The 15,426-nt window shown below is 48.2% G+C and overlaps 5 protein-coding genes across 5 annotated transcripts; 4 read left to right on the top strand and 1 right to left on the bottom strand.

The window, feature by feature from the left end:
- Positions 1 to 2,800: 2,800 nt before the first annotated feature.
- AO090005000662 (MDR family MFS transporter) lies at positions 2,801 to 4,629 on the top strand (the record flags this gene model as incomplete). Its single annotated transcript, XM_023233997.1, has 4 exons — positions 2,801 to 2,956; positions 3,033 to 3,933; positions 3,989 to 4,449; positions 4,501 to 4,629. The coding sequence occupies 4 exons, from the start codon at positions 2,801 to 2,803 to the stop codon at positions 4,627 to 4,629; spliced, it is 1,647 nt and encodes a 548-aa protein (XP_023089052.1).
- A 1,697-nt stretch (positions 4,630 to 6,326) lies between these two features.
- Positions 6,327 to 7,568, top strand: AO090005000663 (DUF3431 domain-containing protein; the record flags this gene model as incomplete). Its single annotated transcript, XM_001817648.1, has 1 exon — positions 6,327 to 7,568. The coding sequence occupies one exon, from the start codon at positions 6,327 to 6,329 to the stop codon at positions 7,566 to 7,568; it is 1,242 nt and encodes a 413-aa protein (XP_001817700.1).
- A 1,121-nt stretch (positions 7,569 to 8,689) lies between these two features.
- Positions 8,690 to 11,290, top strand: AO090005000664 (uncharacterized protein; the record flags this gene model as incomplete). The annotated part of the gene is made up of 2 exons (XM_023233996.1): positions 8,690 to 10,198; positions 11,270 to 11,290. The coding sequence occupies 2 exons, from the start codon at positions 8,690 to 8,692 to the stop codon at positions 11,288 to 11,290; spliced, it is 1,530 nt and encodes a 509-aa protein (XP_023089053.1).
- A 724-nt stretch (positions 11,291 to 12,014) lies between these two features.
- AO090005000665 (ribonuclease P subunit p30 family protein) lies at positions 12,015 to 13,024 on the bottom strand (the record flags this gene model as incomplete). Its single annotated transcript, XM_023233995.1, has 2 exons — positions 12,015 to 12,874; positions 12,949 to 13,024. The coding sequence occupies 2 exons, from the start codon at positions 13,022 to 13,024 to the stop codon at positions 12,015 to 12,017; spliced, it is 936 nt and encodes a 311-aa protein (XP_023089054.1).
- Positions 13,025 to 13,497: 473 nt separating this feature from the next.
- On the top strand, positions 13,498 to 14,719 carry AO090005000666 (casein kinase II subunit alpha/alpha'; the record flags this gene model as incomplete). Its single annotated transcript, XM_001817651.3, has 4 exons — positions 13,498 to 13,612; positions 13,729 to 14,102; positions 14,155 to 14,574; positions 14,630 to 14,719. The coding sequence occupies 4 exons, from the start codon at positions 13,498 to 13,500 to the stop codon at positions 14,717 to 14,719; spliced, it is 999 nt and encodes a 332-aa protein (XP_001817703.3).
- Positions 14,720 to 15,426: the final 707 nt, after the last annotated feature.

Below are 15,426 nucleotides of genomic sequence, written 5' to 3'. Positions count from 1 at the left end.
TAATTCCAAGTGACATAAGGAATGTAAGTAAAAGGGCAGCAGTGGACTTTGCTTCAGCGTCATCGCTTCTACAGGCCCTTCTGGGTGAGCGATTGTAACTCCGTTCTGAAGGGAGTTGGAGCATCCAGATATGTCACCAAAGTATCCAGAAGTTGTTCTGCCTGGGAACCGCGTTATATAAGCGATTCGTCAAGAGCGCGGCAGTGGTCTTCCATGGCAAAGGGTTCAAATTCCAGGCATTTTATTGGCCAGGTGAGCTCCTTGGAATGGTGAGCCAGCCAATCTGAAAAGCTGTAGTAATGCAGATGATCCAATACAATATTCAAATGCAGACAAGCCCAGCACCTTTAACTTCAAAATTTTGTGGTTGAACCTCATCCAGAACTTGCCTTCCATACTTATTTACGGTGGATTTTCGGAATGAGCAACCCAACAGGAATATGCGTGTGTAAATCGTATAGCGAGGGTGCAGCTGATCATAGATGTACCATGTGCTCTACCTGGCCCCTGAGTGGAGCACTTTGAGCATCTGAAGCTTAATCTTGCTGGGATTCTTGCTTCTACTCCCATGGCTTCTACGACTTCTGTACATCCTATCGCTTCTGGTTCGCGCTCAGCAATGCCCTTGCCACATGCGGATGATTGATCACACCACTGGGTCCAGCCATAGCTCCTGTGCCACTATGAATTATACAGCCTTGATCGCCCCAGATGAGATGAGGGATAGCTATCGGGACCCTGGTATCCCGTCTTCAAGACATTCTCTGCCGGAGCCTAAACAAAGAGACCCCGGCAGAAAGTGAAGAACGAGGCTTTAATCGGCAGGTATCCTATGCTCAGGAGTCTCCAAGTTTAACAAATAATCGTCTGCGATATTGCCCCTCGGGCCACGGCCCTTCAAGATACGTCTCCCCGACCGATCGAAATCGCTTGAGAAGCAAATCACGATATGCATATTGATTCAGTTCGCTCTATCCGAGCAGTCAGTGTTCGGACGAACGTGCCCATAATTTGGGTTTCTGTTCTTTGGGGATTAAGCCCACGAATGGGAGCCGATGCGGCGGAGATGGGACAAGCTTGGTGGCTTTCCGTATGGAATGTCATAGGGGTGTTCTTCCGCAGAAACGATGCTGATGCTCGCAATTTGAGGTAGACAAACAGTGTCAAGAATCTCGGCCCAAAAGGGAAGAAAAAAGTTTTGCATCAAACAGGAAGGTGTTGATCCCCTCCGCTAGGCCGTTCTACCTTTCCAGTAAGGAGCGGATGTGCCAAACTCCATGCCCTGGGACTGGTGGTAGGCGCTAATGGCTAAATATTTTCTTCCGTTGTCGCAGAGAAAACGCTTAATCTAGGTCCTATATTATCGGCGTACAGTACAGAGAGGAGATCAAGCGTTACCTACCATGTTTTGATGCCATTACTCCAGATCTTGGCTCAGGATAACCCTTCCCGGTATCGTTCCAGATTCTCACTATAATCTTGTCTATGGGTGCCAATATCTAAGAGAGTAATATAACCCTTTAGCTACTTAAGAAGATGGCCCGCTTATTCTCTTTAGAGGAATTAAAGTAATATCTAAGATTATTTAAAATATTCCTACGATACCACTTTCTTTCCACGATAAAAGAAGTGCCCTTATTTATATCTAATTCGAACTATTGAGGATTCTTATATAGGATATCAATATTATAATAAATAGGATATTATAGATAATATCCCATCTTCGTAAGAATATCGAGGATCTTTTTAAAAGGCTTCGATACAAGTAATTTCGGTGGACCGAAAAGTATTAAAGCTATCTTCTTAGATCGGGAGACAGTAGCATTCGGCGTCACCCCAACTCGGAAGCCATCTCCTATCAATATGAGCCAGCAGGTATTTTGAAAACCTGGATAGATCCGCTGTCAATCCCACGCAGACAATTGCGGAGCATCGTCTTTACCTTCCGTTTTCCGGCCTGATAATCGATACTGATGATGAAAGAGTTCCAACAGGTGATCTCAAGGAGAACAGGCAGGACTCATTTCATGACTTCTGTTCGTCCACTAAAAAAGTTAGACGAGGTTTGTAATTGCAAAGGGAATTATTAGCTGCTGCACAGAACCCTTTTTGGTCAATTTAAATAGGCCAGGCAGAAGTGGGTACGATGGCATCTTTCTTATCTCCCAGTCTCAGCCATTGAAGAAGGATGATGCTCCAGTAGCTTCGCTTTCATCCGTATATTAGGTTGTCACAGTCGACTTGTATACCTTTCAGAAAGATTTGCGGGTGCATGCGTGGGATAACACTCAAGGTTAGCCTGTCATTGCTATTGAACAGTTAATTCCACGGGCACCATCTGGGAAGACACATGTTTGACCTAGTCTAGTACACCTCTTGCAAGCGTACGGATTGGGAATCAGGTCGCATTTCACCCTTCAGCTACACGCATCGTCCACGGCCATGCCGCCGTCTTGGAAGCTCTCTGCGCATTTTCCGCGAGAAACAGATGTACCAGACTCCTGAATGCCCAGGGTCTGGGACCGGTAGGGGTTGGCGAGTGTAATGATATGATATGATCTGGTATGGAGGGGTCGGAGTCGGGCAGGGCAAACAAGAAAGTCGGACGCGGAATCGGAGTCGGAGTCGCATTCAATGCCCTAGAGTACCATTATTAGGGAAAGGCTCGCGGACAACATGATAATGTAAATAAACTCCTTCCCCTGACTAGAGTGACTTATAAGACAAGCCCAAGGCCTTTGACTAAGTAGTACAGGTGTGATTCTGTTTTACTCCCCTGATCCTGGTGAAGGAGCAAGACATGTTCGCTATCATAGAGTCGAAAAACGCCGATACGAAAGGTAAGATGGAAAACACGGATACGACATATCTCAGGGGCATCAAGCTCTACAGTATCTTGTCCGGAGTGATGATCGCAACCTTCTTGATCTCGCTGGATGTGTCTATCATAGCCACGGTAAGTCAAAAACACCCTTCCCTGTTAACTAATATAAACCGAAACTGATCGATGTTTGTGTTTCTGCAAACTTAAGGCGATTCCCTCTATTACCAGCCAATTTCACTCCACCACAGATATAGGGTGGTACGGAGCAGTCTACCCGCTTACTATGTGCTCTCTCCAACCTTTAAGCGGCAAACTGATCACGATCTTTTCTCTGCGGTGGTCCTATCTATCCTTTTTCCTTGTCTTCCTCCTCGGCTCGCTTTTGTGTGGAGTGGCTACCAGTTCATCGATGTTTATCATTGGTAGGGCGGTAGATGGTGCAGGAGGCGCAGGTGTAGTCTCCAGTGGTCTGGCTATCATTGCAATAGTAACACCTATAGAGCAGCGCCCCTTATTTACTGGACTGGTGACATCGCTTTATGCTCTGGGTACCGTTGTGGCACCTATTATCGGGGGAGCCTTTACAACCAATGTGACTTGGAGATGGTGCTTCTTGATCAATTTACCAGCCGGCACCGTGACTGTGATAACCCTAATCCTTTTCTTCCATCCTCCTCAGCAATCACCCGCAGCAAGGACCGAGACAGTTCTTCAGAAACTTCAGCAGCTGGACTTGATTGGATGTGCATTATTTGTTCCCGCAATTATTATGGTCTTGTTAGCATTGCAGTGGGGCGGAAATAAATACCCCTGGAATTCTGCAACTATTATAGGACTCTTTGTGGGTTTCGCAGCAACACTGGGATTGTTCATCACCTGGGAATTGAGGGCAGATCAAGCAATGATCCCATTGCCACTTCTGCGAAGACGATCAATCATCGTCAGTATTATTTTTGCCTTCCTATTTATGGGTGCATTTGTGGTTCCTGTTTACTATCTACCTGAGTGGTTTCAGATTGTGAAAGGGGCCAGTTCAATCCGCAGTGGTATTATGCTCCTGCCTTCCGTTTCCACTCAAATCTTTGGCTCAATTATATCTGGTGTCCTAGGTGAATCCGTTTTGGCCTCTCTCTTACTGATCAGATTGCTAACATATTACTCTAGCGAAGTATATCAAGTACTATAACCCTTGGTTCTTTATCGGCTCATCTTTTCTTTGTATTGCAACCGGCCTCTACACAACTTTCAGTGCATTTTCCACCACATCGAGAGATTGGATCGGATTCCAGATACTACAGGCTCTCGGCTGTGGCTTCGCAGCACAGATGCCTCTACTTACTATTCAGAGTGTCCTTAAGAATGATCCAAAACTCGTTCCAGTCGGGATCTCCACTGTTCTGTTTGCGCAGTACTTCGGAAGTTCTGTGATGCAGAGTATAGGTGGGTCCATCTTCCAAAATAAACTTGACTCGCAACTCCAGTCCTACGCCCATTTAGACTCCGATCAGATAGAAATGCTGCTAGCGGTGGGGACTTCGAAAGTGCAAGAGACCGCCCAGCAGGCATTCCCGGATCGCCTGAGTGCCATTCTCATCGCGTACAACGATGCCATTACCAATGTCTTCGTAAGCGCGTATATGTCTGACTCGAGGCGTTCATATATCTAACTTTGATAGTATCTCGCAGTGACAGGGAGTGGGGTAGCCTTTGTTTTGGCTCTTGGGATTGAGTGGACAAACACTCGGGAATCGACCGGGGACGACGAAAAGGACTTGCCTGTGGCTTATGATATTAGAGAGCCTTGACAGCCTACCCATTCACTTTACCCTATTTGATAACTCTTGCATGTTTTCCATATGAAGTCTACCCAACACAAGCTCTCTTCTAGCAAATCACAGCTGTCATCTTGAACTCCAGCTGATAGGATCAACGATGGACTGCCCTTAATAGGCTCAATGCAGGTATATGGGATCGTTCTATCAACTAGGGCTAGTAACCATCACTATCCTAGCCCTAGCCAAGTAAAGTACCTTCTATACTATACTGACCTACCAATATAGCCACACCAACAGCTATGGACGTTAATTTATCTATGTCAAAGCCCATTCTCTTACCCTGATTTATTCTTTATCACCCTAGCTAATCCCTAGGACTCTTACACCACCTATCAGAGTTCCCCCGCACTATGGTTGTAACTTCGATACACCTTTGGCGAGGCTTCTCACCTATGCTCCCGGAAGAGATGATACATAAGCTAATAATGTGCAATCCTGGAGCGGACGCTTGTAGCAATGATTCTATTCCGGAACCAGAACAATAGAGTAGAATACGAAGTCCGCTGGGTATGCTCACCCGTCTCAGACATAGTCCAATGATTTTGGCCATGCAAGCTTCCATTGACTATCTTCATGCTGAAGAGGAAAAGCTTTGTGAGATATTAGATCAAGTGAGGAACACCTCCTAGGCAGTTCTTAATTATTTTTTAATTATTTCAGTAATTCGTCCATGTAGATCCTATCACTCATTGAAGATGACCTGCGCATTTAACTTGTTACATAACGGCACGAAGCAAATATCAAGACTACTGTATAAAATGCACATGACCCTGCGTGGTGGAAAGCCTGGGGCCGTGGGCATAGCACAATTGACAACACCACGCACTTACTAGCCCTGTTCCGGCATCGCATGGATAGTTCCACTCCACTGTAAAGTATTAAGTACGTACTATTACTACTCCGTATAGTAGTATAAAATCGACTGAAAGAACCAATCACAATCCGATACCGAGTCCAGTACATTCTGCAGAGTCTTGTACATCTTATCTGTCAACTCTCTTTGTACAATTCACAAGTGAGGCTCCCAGAAAATAAAAGAAAATAAAAAAAAGTTCGACAGGATTAAGGTTAAGTGTTACGTGCTGGTGTCCCAAGGGAAACCGTGGTCATTGGTCATGATTTCATGAATGATTCCTGCACTGTAACCACAGTCGCGGATCGGCTTCATCACCGCTGACGACAGCTTCTCCGCCTCCCGCCCCCAGTCCGCCCCGTCCGCGACTTACTCTTCATATTTGAACATTCGACTGCTAATGCCCTCGGCCGGATGATTATCTTTATCGGAGCGGAGCTCCTTTCCTTTGTCTCACTTTAGTTCCCTCTTACTGCGTGGCTGTGGCTTGGCTTCTTTTTTTCGCCCCTGACACCGCGGAGGCATATGTACACAACAAGAAAATTACTCTCGCTGACCGATCAATTGGCCGTTCCATGAAAATTCACTTCCTTAGTTGATTGTGAGTTCCCTCAGCCTGGTTTTCTCAAAGGCGCCGACAGTCGCTTTCCCAGGTCTTTCTCGCGCGCGGGGGGCTTTGCGGATGAAGTGGTCGGTTCATTTTGCAAGACACCCTGTCCTGTTCAACACTGATTCTAACAGCTGTTTTCATGGATTGCTGTAGCCAAATACTATTTAATATTCCTACTTGCGTGACTGTTCATAACCGCATCTCATGATTTTTTCACGGCGCGCGATTCCCCTCCTCGGCCTCGCCTTCTTCATCGTCTTCTTATACACGGTCAGCAGCCTTTCCCGGCAATGGCGGAATATGCCACAAGTTGTTGGCCTGGGCGACCTGGTTGCGACCCCATATCCAACAGCGTCTGGCTATGTGAACGGTTCTGGAGTGGTTGATAAGCCTTCGAGAGAGCCTTACGCACCTCGACCGCACTATGCGCCTGGTGTCCCTAAGCCTCCCGGGTCAACATATACCAAAACCTTGGTGGTGCCTCAAGCAGGCGAGGAAGATACAGAGTGGATAAAACTCGAAATTCCCGAGTGGCAGCCTGCCGTGTACGTGGTTGATGATCTCTCTGCGCCGTTACACCCCCCCAAGAACAAGGGCCACGAGGTTATAGTCTATCTGAGCTATATTATTGATCACTACGACAAACTACCGGACATTATTGCCTTCATGCACTCACATCAATTCGCTTGGCATAATGACGAAATCTTCAACGGGAATGCCGCCGAGATGCTGCAACGTCTAAACCCCGCGCGGGTGGTCCGACAAGGGTTCATGAACTTGCGCTGTACATGGGCGCCTGGTTGTCCTGATTGGCTACATCCAGGCACATTGGAGGAAGATGAACATAAGCAAGAAGAAACCATGCTGGCCAGATCGTGGGGCGAAATCTTCCCGGATGACCCAATTCCCGATGTCCTCGCACAGCCATGCTGTGCCCAATTCGTTGTTTCGCGCGAGCGCATTCTCGCCATCCCGAAAGCTCGCTTCGTTTACTATCGCGACTGGATTCTTCGAACGGAATTGAGTGACTATATCTCTGGCCGTATCTGGGAGTATCTGTGGCATGTCGTGTTTACAGGTGAAAATGTCGTCTGTCCCAAGGAGCACATCTGTTATTGCGACGGCTACGGAATTTGCTTTGGCGGTGAAGAGGAATATGATGAATTCCGAAGATTACGCTCGGAGAAGGGAGAATTGGAGGAGGACCTCAAGTTTTGGCGCGGAGAAGCTGAGGCCATCGAAATCGAACGACTCGTAGGAACCCTAGGCGAACAAAGCCACATCTCAGTGCCCGATCCGGGTAGAGATACTGAGCTCGAGCAGCTAATTCTAGAAAAGGAACGAACCATCGATGACATGCTACGCAACGCCACGAAGCGCGGAGAGGACCCAAGAGCGAGAGCGTTAGAGGCAGGCAGACTATGGAAGGAAGGAGATGGGTTCTAAATGTCTCACGACTGCACCAAATACTTCACAACTCACGCCGTCGCTTGCCGGTTAATGGTCCTACACAAGGTTATGCCGACTTTGAACATTACTGCCCCTCGGTCCGAGTGCTCTTACAAGTCTTTCATTTTCGCCGTACATGATATACGCTCACGCTCACGCTCACGCCCATAGATTTACATTCTTGTTTATACTTCTGCCTCTGCATCGAGCCTTCGGAGATTGTGTTGTTTTCGTGACTCTCGATGCTGTTTAGTTCTATCCTTCTTCTTCCGAACTACTTGGGATTAAACACTTGATTGGTTGAGGCTTAAGTGATCTATATTGTTGCCATATGTTTCCAAAAAATGTGTTGATACCTAATCCAATTGCAGTTTGGCTGGTTCCAAATGGATATTGATATGAGCAGAGATAAATCATTCTATTCTTTTCTATTTTTACATCCTTCCCTCTCCATTCCCAGGGAGTAAATTGACACATTCCATCATGACGTAGTGAGTAACCGGAGTAACCTGTGGTATATCGTCACGTGATGCTTCCGGCGGTCGACGACTTTACAGAGTTTGCACTGTCTGCCCATCCTTCAAACCGCGCAAACAACGTCATCTAAGCCGAAGCAAGCGATCTGATTGATTAACTTATCGCGAATCGCGCGAACCCATTCGGACAGAAGTACTGGAGCGTTCTGCTTCCGTATCTTCGTCAGTCTTCTTGGACGACGAGATCTGGCCTTGCGCCCGCTTCACGGAAGCTCCGGGCTCATTGGCGAGTCTTGTTTTTCTTGTGGACCAGCAAGGGCCCTGCGCGCAGTTTGCTGAGCGTATTCGTTTCATCCGGTCTATGCCACTTACTTCTAGGTAGCTATTGCCTTTAGGAACTGACAAGGACGGTTGAACATAACAAGTGGCAAGCCTTTAGTTCTACTACGGTTCCATTTGAGCGCCAAAAACAAAAATCCTCCGCACCAGCCCGCCACCATCTTTCGCGCGTCGCGTGGTTATAGCCATCTAAGTTGATACCAGTCCATGCGATCCCCAGACTTGATTCTCTCTCCTCAATTTTCCTTCTGATACGTACGCGAGACGTTACTCATTGTGGCTGTCCACGCCCAGATTGCTGTCATGACGTCTTCTGCTTCCCATCACCAACATTCTTCGACTTCAGCCGCTGAATTTTCCACTCACCAAACCGCTCCTTCCTCCAACATCGACCCGAACGGTAACATTGCCACGAGTGGATATGCGCCAAATGAAAGCCAACTTGCTGGGCTGGTAGAAGCTGCTACTGCAGCGGCTGGCCAGGATGTATCGGAATGGGCGGCCGCCGCTGCAGTCGCTGCTGCAGCTGGTGCTGCCGGACATCAGCATCATTTAGACGGCTACCCCCCGGATATTCATATCGAAGACGATAGTTTTGCAGATGCAGGTTTTGGGACAGGGTTGAGCACTGGAAGACAGTTACGAGCACCCGGGCCATCTCCCAACGAGCATAGCCAGCCTTCGGGACTGTCAAGAACTGTGTCAAAGAAGAGAAAGAGAGATGGCCCTCTAGACCCAGCCTTAACAGCGTCTGGACCTGGTGGTCACCAGCAGCCCCATCAGCACAATTCTCATCATTATGGTGGTGAGACGCTAGATATCCGGTCTGCACCTCCCCAGTCCTTATCGGAGGCGCGCGCTGTTGGTTTACATTCCGCAGCTGCTTTGTTCCGTCAACCCTCGAGCAACAAGAAGTACACACGACCACCTATGTCGAAGCTTTTTGCTTCACTCGAACTATCACCGGAGAACTTCCTCCACTTACAAGCCGCTGCTAAGTCATATATGCTAGATGACAAGCATCCAGAACGACGTGAGTGTGTCGGTCAACGTGGCAAGGGAGACACGGAAATGGTTAAACTGAGACTTTGGAATTGTGTGCGCCACTTTCTCGAAATTGAGGGGCATGGTGAACGTTTTTTCGGTGAAAATGTAGTCAACGAGGGCATGGGTCCCAGGACCTATGTATGGCCCCGGGACCAGCAAAAAATTATTGCACTTGTCATTCCACTGCTACGGCGTATGGTCACCAATGAACGACAGAGACAATATGCAGTGGAGACGAGGAAGGGGGGTGGATCTGAGGAGCGACGACGACGGAAAACCGAAGACAGTCTCCAGAATATGAATAGTGCTAGTCCTCCGAAGTTCCCCGTTGAGGAACAACTCCAGATGCATGCGCAACATCATCCTCCCGAGGGGTATGCGCCAACACACCCCGAGTTGGGGGCAACTTCCCAAGACATGGAGTTGGGCCTGACAGATCTCCTTCCTGACGGCTATCCAGCTGACTGGAATGCTATCTCTAAAACATACGAAGCCTACAATCAAAACTACGAGCTCGATAACCTGTGGTATCTCTCGGGCCTACAACAGCCGGATTGGCGTGGGTTAGTAGCTGCTGTTGACAGCCATTACCAGGTCTTTCACAACGGTAGTTTTGACTGCCCAGCACCATGTGAGGATGAGAATATCAACCATATCTTACACGCAAACTCTGTGTCGGGTTTACGGTGGAGAGTTGGTGGGGATCGCCATCAAGTTGCCAGGAATGAGTTGTATGTTGCCACACTCCCTTGCCCACTTTCCTTGGTATGTGACATGAAACTAACTCCTTTATAGTGCAAGCAGCATCACCCGCGACGTTTCTCGCATTATCCGTGATAATATCGCCACGAAGCATGGCGTTCAAACGTCAACCGACGACCACGCTCCCATCCATCCATCAAATTTCCCGCCCCTCCCAACGGGTCTAACTATGCCAAACCCGCCCACAACCTCTCAAGCGCCAATATCTTTGCGAATTAATATCATGCAGAACGGGAAACGTGTCCTTCCGCGAGTAGATCTTCCTGCAGGACACTGTCCCGATCTTGAGACTCTGAAACAGCTACTCTGCCGTCGATTCGCGGGCCAGTTGCCAGGTCTGCCCTCTGACCCTTCGCTGGACCCTGCAGCCTGGATGTCTTCGGTTGGCTGGAGGTTTAGAGTCTGGTTGCCCGAGGGCCTGACTCCTGTCCAGAATGACGGCGAGTGGACGATCGCACTGCTTTCTGCCGGGAACGTAGACTGGATGGACGGTGATCTACGAGTTCTTGTAGAGCTGGAGAACACCTCTTAGTAGTGCCTCCCATTTGCTGGGCAGCCAACACACCCTATTCTTCTCTTCTCCCTTCCTCCCTGGAGTCCAACAACAGATTTGCCTTCTTACGTACCGTGGCCTGTCTTCCCTGGAGGATACGAGCATTAATAATCTTCTTCTACCTTTGTTCTGGGCCTCCTTCTCCATCTACCTTCTTTTATCTTCTCTCTACCTTTTTCTCCTCACTCCGCTTTGCATATATATCTTTATACCTAACCTTTCTCCTCAATTTCGGTGAACGTTGACTTCTTTCGGTTCATACCCTTTTGATGCCCATTACGGACATGACTTATTAGGATGAGACATGATGTAAGTGTACGCTGGCATTCGTTGCATTTAGGAGGTAGAGTAGTGCTTTTTAATACGACTTTAAGCGGGATTTTGTTTCTAGCATGGCCTGGACTACAGTCTGGAGGCAATATGACTTCTGATGCAACTCAATAAATGGTTTTTGAGTAAAAGGCGAGTCTACAGGAGTAACTAAGGCTGTAGGGTGGTTGTATACACTATTCCGCGTAAAGATATATATTTCCCTCACCTGAAGCCTTTCCCCTAGAACTCTCTTAACCCTTGTTTCTAAACTTAGTACAACTATTATTTGTAATAGTTTCAACTTCTATTGTTATGTTTCTTATCCTTGTTCTACCCTTGCCTTAAAAGTCTTGGTTATTACTCTGGAATTGTTATGGGGGATGGTAACCCACTCCTCGACCTGTTGCCCTAACTGTAACTGGGAAAGCCCTTTATCTACTCAATACTTGTACAACAGAAAAGATTTGGTGTAGTATTACTATGCTGTTCATATTTGAAAAGTTTGATCACGTCAATATCTGCTACCTAGCGATATGTTGCAAGATATATATGGACGTGTTGTGAGATGTGATGCTAGCTTCGCCCATGACTGGCGGTTGCTAGCCGCTAGCTGACCCAGACAACGGGGTCCTAGTGGAGTGGTCACAGTGTAAGAAGCAGGTATCAGTTAAGACCACCACCGACACTAAGTGTTTACCAGCTCTTTCTGTGCTGCGTGTGATGCACCCGATAAGCTGGTCTCAACCTAGGATGCGAATTTATGTTGCTCTGTAGCCTTGTGACCATGACAAAATATCACTTCAGAGCACACAGCACATGTTAGAGGAAGTTTAGGGCAATCGCCTGCAAGTCATCTTGAGCTCATGAGCGAGCTAAATGATGGGTAGCGGCACCGGGAGCCCTGCCGATCCACTGTATGGATACAAGCTTTGTGAATATGGGTGAGTGTTTGCTTTAGCTATTGGCTGGCGTTGTCGCACTGTCTTCACCGTCAATCACTCCCAGCCGAGCTTTCTTAGCTCTGCGCTTCATCTCCCGTTTCGACAGTGGCTTTTCGGTCTCCTCTACAGATGCTTTCCTCTTGAGAGTGTCGCTGTTGCTCTCGGATTGAGGGGTGTCCTTTTGCTTGGAGGCAGCGCCTTTTTGTTTAGACGCGGGCTTGTCGGTCTTCGGTTTCGACTTTTCTCCACCGTCAATGACATCGATAATTCCACGCCAGCTGGTGCGCTTCAACTTCGCCAGCGCGACTGTTTTTCTCGCTTCCTCGCAGATAGCCTCTTTACCGCGCTCTTGTGACAGGCCCCAGACGCATGCCAGATTAATCACATCCCACGGCGCCCGAACAGCCAGAGCCTTCCTGGCCTCACTCGAGATAATGATTCCTCTTCCGCGTGTTGCGCGGATCAGCGACATAGCATTGCCGATGAGGTTGCGCCGGGCGTCGGCGCCGCTCCCCGTGACTCCCGGGCCGTAGCATATTTCAAAGCGAATTCCTCGTGCGATAGCGGCGGAGAGCATTTTAAACTTGAAGTGGTACGGCTGTCGCACGGAGAGATCTAAGGAAATCACGTCGCATTCCAGATTGGTGCATGCATTCAACAGGGCCTTTTCATTCGCTGGGCGGATTGCTACTAGATCATACGCTTGGGTGAGGGTGGTAAGTCGCTGATTCTGCGTGGGGTCGGAGAGTGGTAGGTTCACGCGGGTGAGTATTGTCAGGCCCTTGGGAACATTGGTGGGAACAGGTGGGGGAGTAGGATTTGGAGGAAGCTTTCCGTTGAGAGTTTGCGAAAGGGCGATCGTTGTGTAACCGACTGAGAGTCAGGTCAGCTTTCTTCCAAGGTGGTCATCTCCAACATTGGTCGTGTGGTCGGGAAAAATGACATACGTTCTGCAAGAAAGCTTAAAGTTGGATAGAGCTCGGGATCGTCTGGGCCGCACGGCACGTTGAGATCGTAAAACATTGTGTCTGTTTAGCTTTAAAAGCTCGAGCCAAGCCGGGTGGTTCGAAATCGTCGTCCAAACGGTGGTTTTTGGTTCCTCTTCTGGTCCTCGAGAAGTATATCTTGGGAACTGTCCGAGAAAGGAAATTAGAAAATCGCCCCGCGTCAATAGCTTTTCCGAATTCCGTTCTAGCCTGATCGATAGCACCGCCACGTGACTCGTGAAGGCGGAACGAAACGCTCTTAGCCATTCTGATCATCCACATCTAATATATAGACTCCCTCTGGTTCATCGTTGCTCGGGGCGATAGCACGGCTGCACTGTTTGGACGGGTACCTTAGCTCCTAGTCTTGCAGCTGTTGTTGTCTGTCCTTCAATTCGGATATTTGGTCGCGACTATTCCCTCATCACTACACCCCTCTACCCCGCCGCATTTTATCTTCGACATCCGATTGTGCGCAGACCCGAAATCTGCTTGTCAGCCGCCATCACCATGGCGCGCGTTTATGCCGATGTTAACGAGCATATGCCTCGGTCCTACTGGGATTATGACAGTGTAAACATCTCTTGGGGTGTTCTAGAGAACTATGAAGTGGTCCGCAAGATAGGTAAGGCGCAACAACGGGATCTCTCCGCCGTCGCCTAACTACATCAATATGGTGGTCGTGGGGTCCGGCGGTCAGTGCGTGATTACGATGATTAATGTTAACAATCGCTACTATAGGCCGTGGAAAGTACTCGGAAGTCTTCGAGGGCATCAATGTGGTCAACTACCAGAAGTGTGTCATCAAGGTCCTCAAACCAGTTAAGAAGAAGAAGATTAAGCGTGAGATCAAGATTCTTCAGAATCTGGCAGGTGGTCCCAACGTGGTAGCTTTGTTGGATGTGGTCCGCGACAGTCAGAGCAAAACCCCGAGTCTGGTGTTCGAGTATGTGAACAATACCGACTTCCGCACGCTCTATCCGCGATTCTCCGACTACGATGTCCGCTACTATGTCTATGAGCTCCTCAAAGCGTTGGACTTCTGCCATAGTAAGGGTATCATGCATCGCGATGTGAAGCCTCACAATGTCATGATCGATCATGAGAAGCGCAAGGTGAGTCTTGATGGCTGGATTGATGTAAATACATATACTGACCCATCTCCAGCTGCGTCTTATCGATTGGGGTCTTGCGGAATTCTATCACAAGGGCACTGAATATAACGTCCGTGTCGCCTCTAGATACTTCAAGGGCCCTGAGCTGCTCGTCGACTTCCAGGAATACGACTATTCTTTGGATATGTGGTCACTTGGTGCCATGTTCGCGTCTATGATCTTCCGCAAGGAACCTTTCTTCCACGGAAACAGCAACTCGGACCAACTGGTGAAGATCGCCAAGGTCCTTGGTACTGAGGAGCTCTTCGAGTATCTGGATAAATATGAAATTGAGCTGGACCCTCAATATGATGAAATTCTTTCCCGTTTCCCCCGCAAGACCTGGCACTCCTTCGTCAACGCCGAGAATCAGCGCTTCGTCTCCGACGAGGCCATTGATTTCCTAGACAAACTTCTCAGATACGATCATGCGGTATGGCTCAAATACGCTCCCCTACTTCCGTACCATATCACTAACTGTCGTCTAGGAACGTCTTACCGCACAGGAAGCCATGGCTCACCCTTACTTTGATCCTGTCCGTCCAGAAGTGCAAGCTCAGAACAATAGGGGATTGTAAACATAAACAGCAAGCGCGCACCAGAGCCTTATAGCTATTATACATCGAAACTTCGGGTTTACTGCTTAGCGCCCTCCGCGATTATTGACAATCTGCTGCTGCTGATAAACATCGATTTGGTTTACATTTTGAGTGCCTTGGTTTGAGACAAGGAGATGGGTTTATTACAAGAAAGAACTACAAACGGCGGCGTAGCAAATGACTGTTGCGTCGCTCTGGACAAGAGAACACTGAAAGCGCCATGGATGCAATGAGATATGCCATATGGATGGAGACGACGATGATGAACAGATGACATACACATAATACGATGGGCCCCCGAGCCCTTCTCAGCTCATTACTCTTGGCGCACCAAGTGAGGGGATTCATCCTATGGTGTTTAGAGTGGGATTAACGGACTTTGCTCGTAAGCACGGCGATTTCAGTCTTGTGCAGTTTCTACCTTCCCCCCCTTTCCTCGTAACTTTTGGACTGTTGTTGATGGGAATTCCTTCTTCGCTATCATTGTTGCATTTCGAACATTGTCACTTCCAACCCTTGATCACATATTCCTGTCTGCAACTCCATACTTACTGCGTCATTTCAAAGGCGTGAGGGTCTACATAGTTTGGTGCTTTATGAATCTGGGCTTTCTTTTTTCAGGAGACTATCGAATGCATTGTGGAATAGTTCTGTCCCACTTGATATCTTGAGTGCAGAGGCTATAT

This window comes from Aspergillus oryzae, chromosome 1 (assembly GCF_000184455.2).
Source record: "Aspergillus oryzae RIB40 DNA, chromosome 1".
NCBI lineage: Eukaryota > Fungi > Ascomycota > Eurotiomycetes > Eurotiales > Aspergillaceae > Aspergillus > Aspergillus oryzae.
Note: the sequence above shows the minus strand (reverse complement) of the source record. Positions and strands in the feature narration are given on the sequence as shown.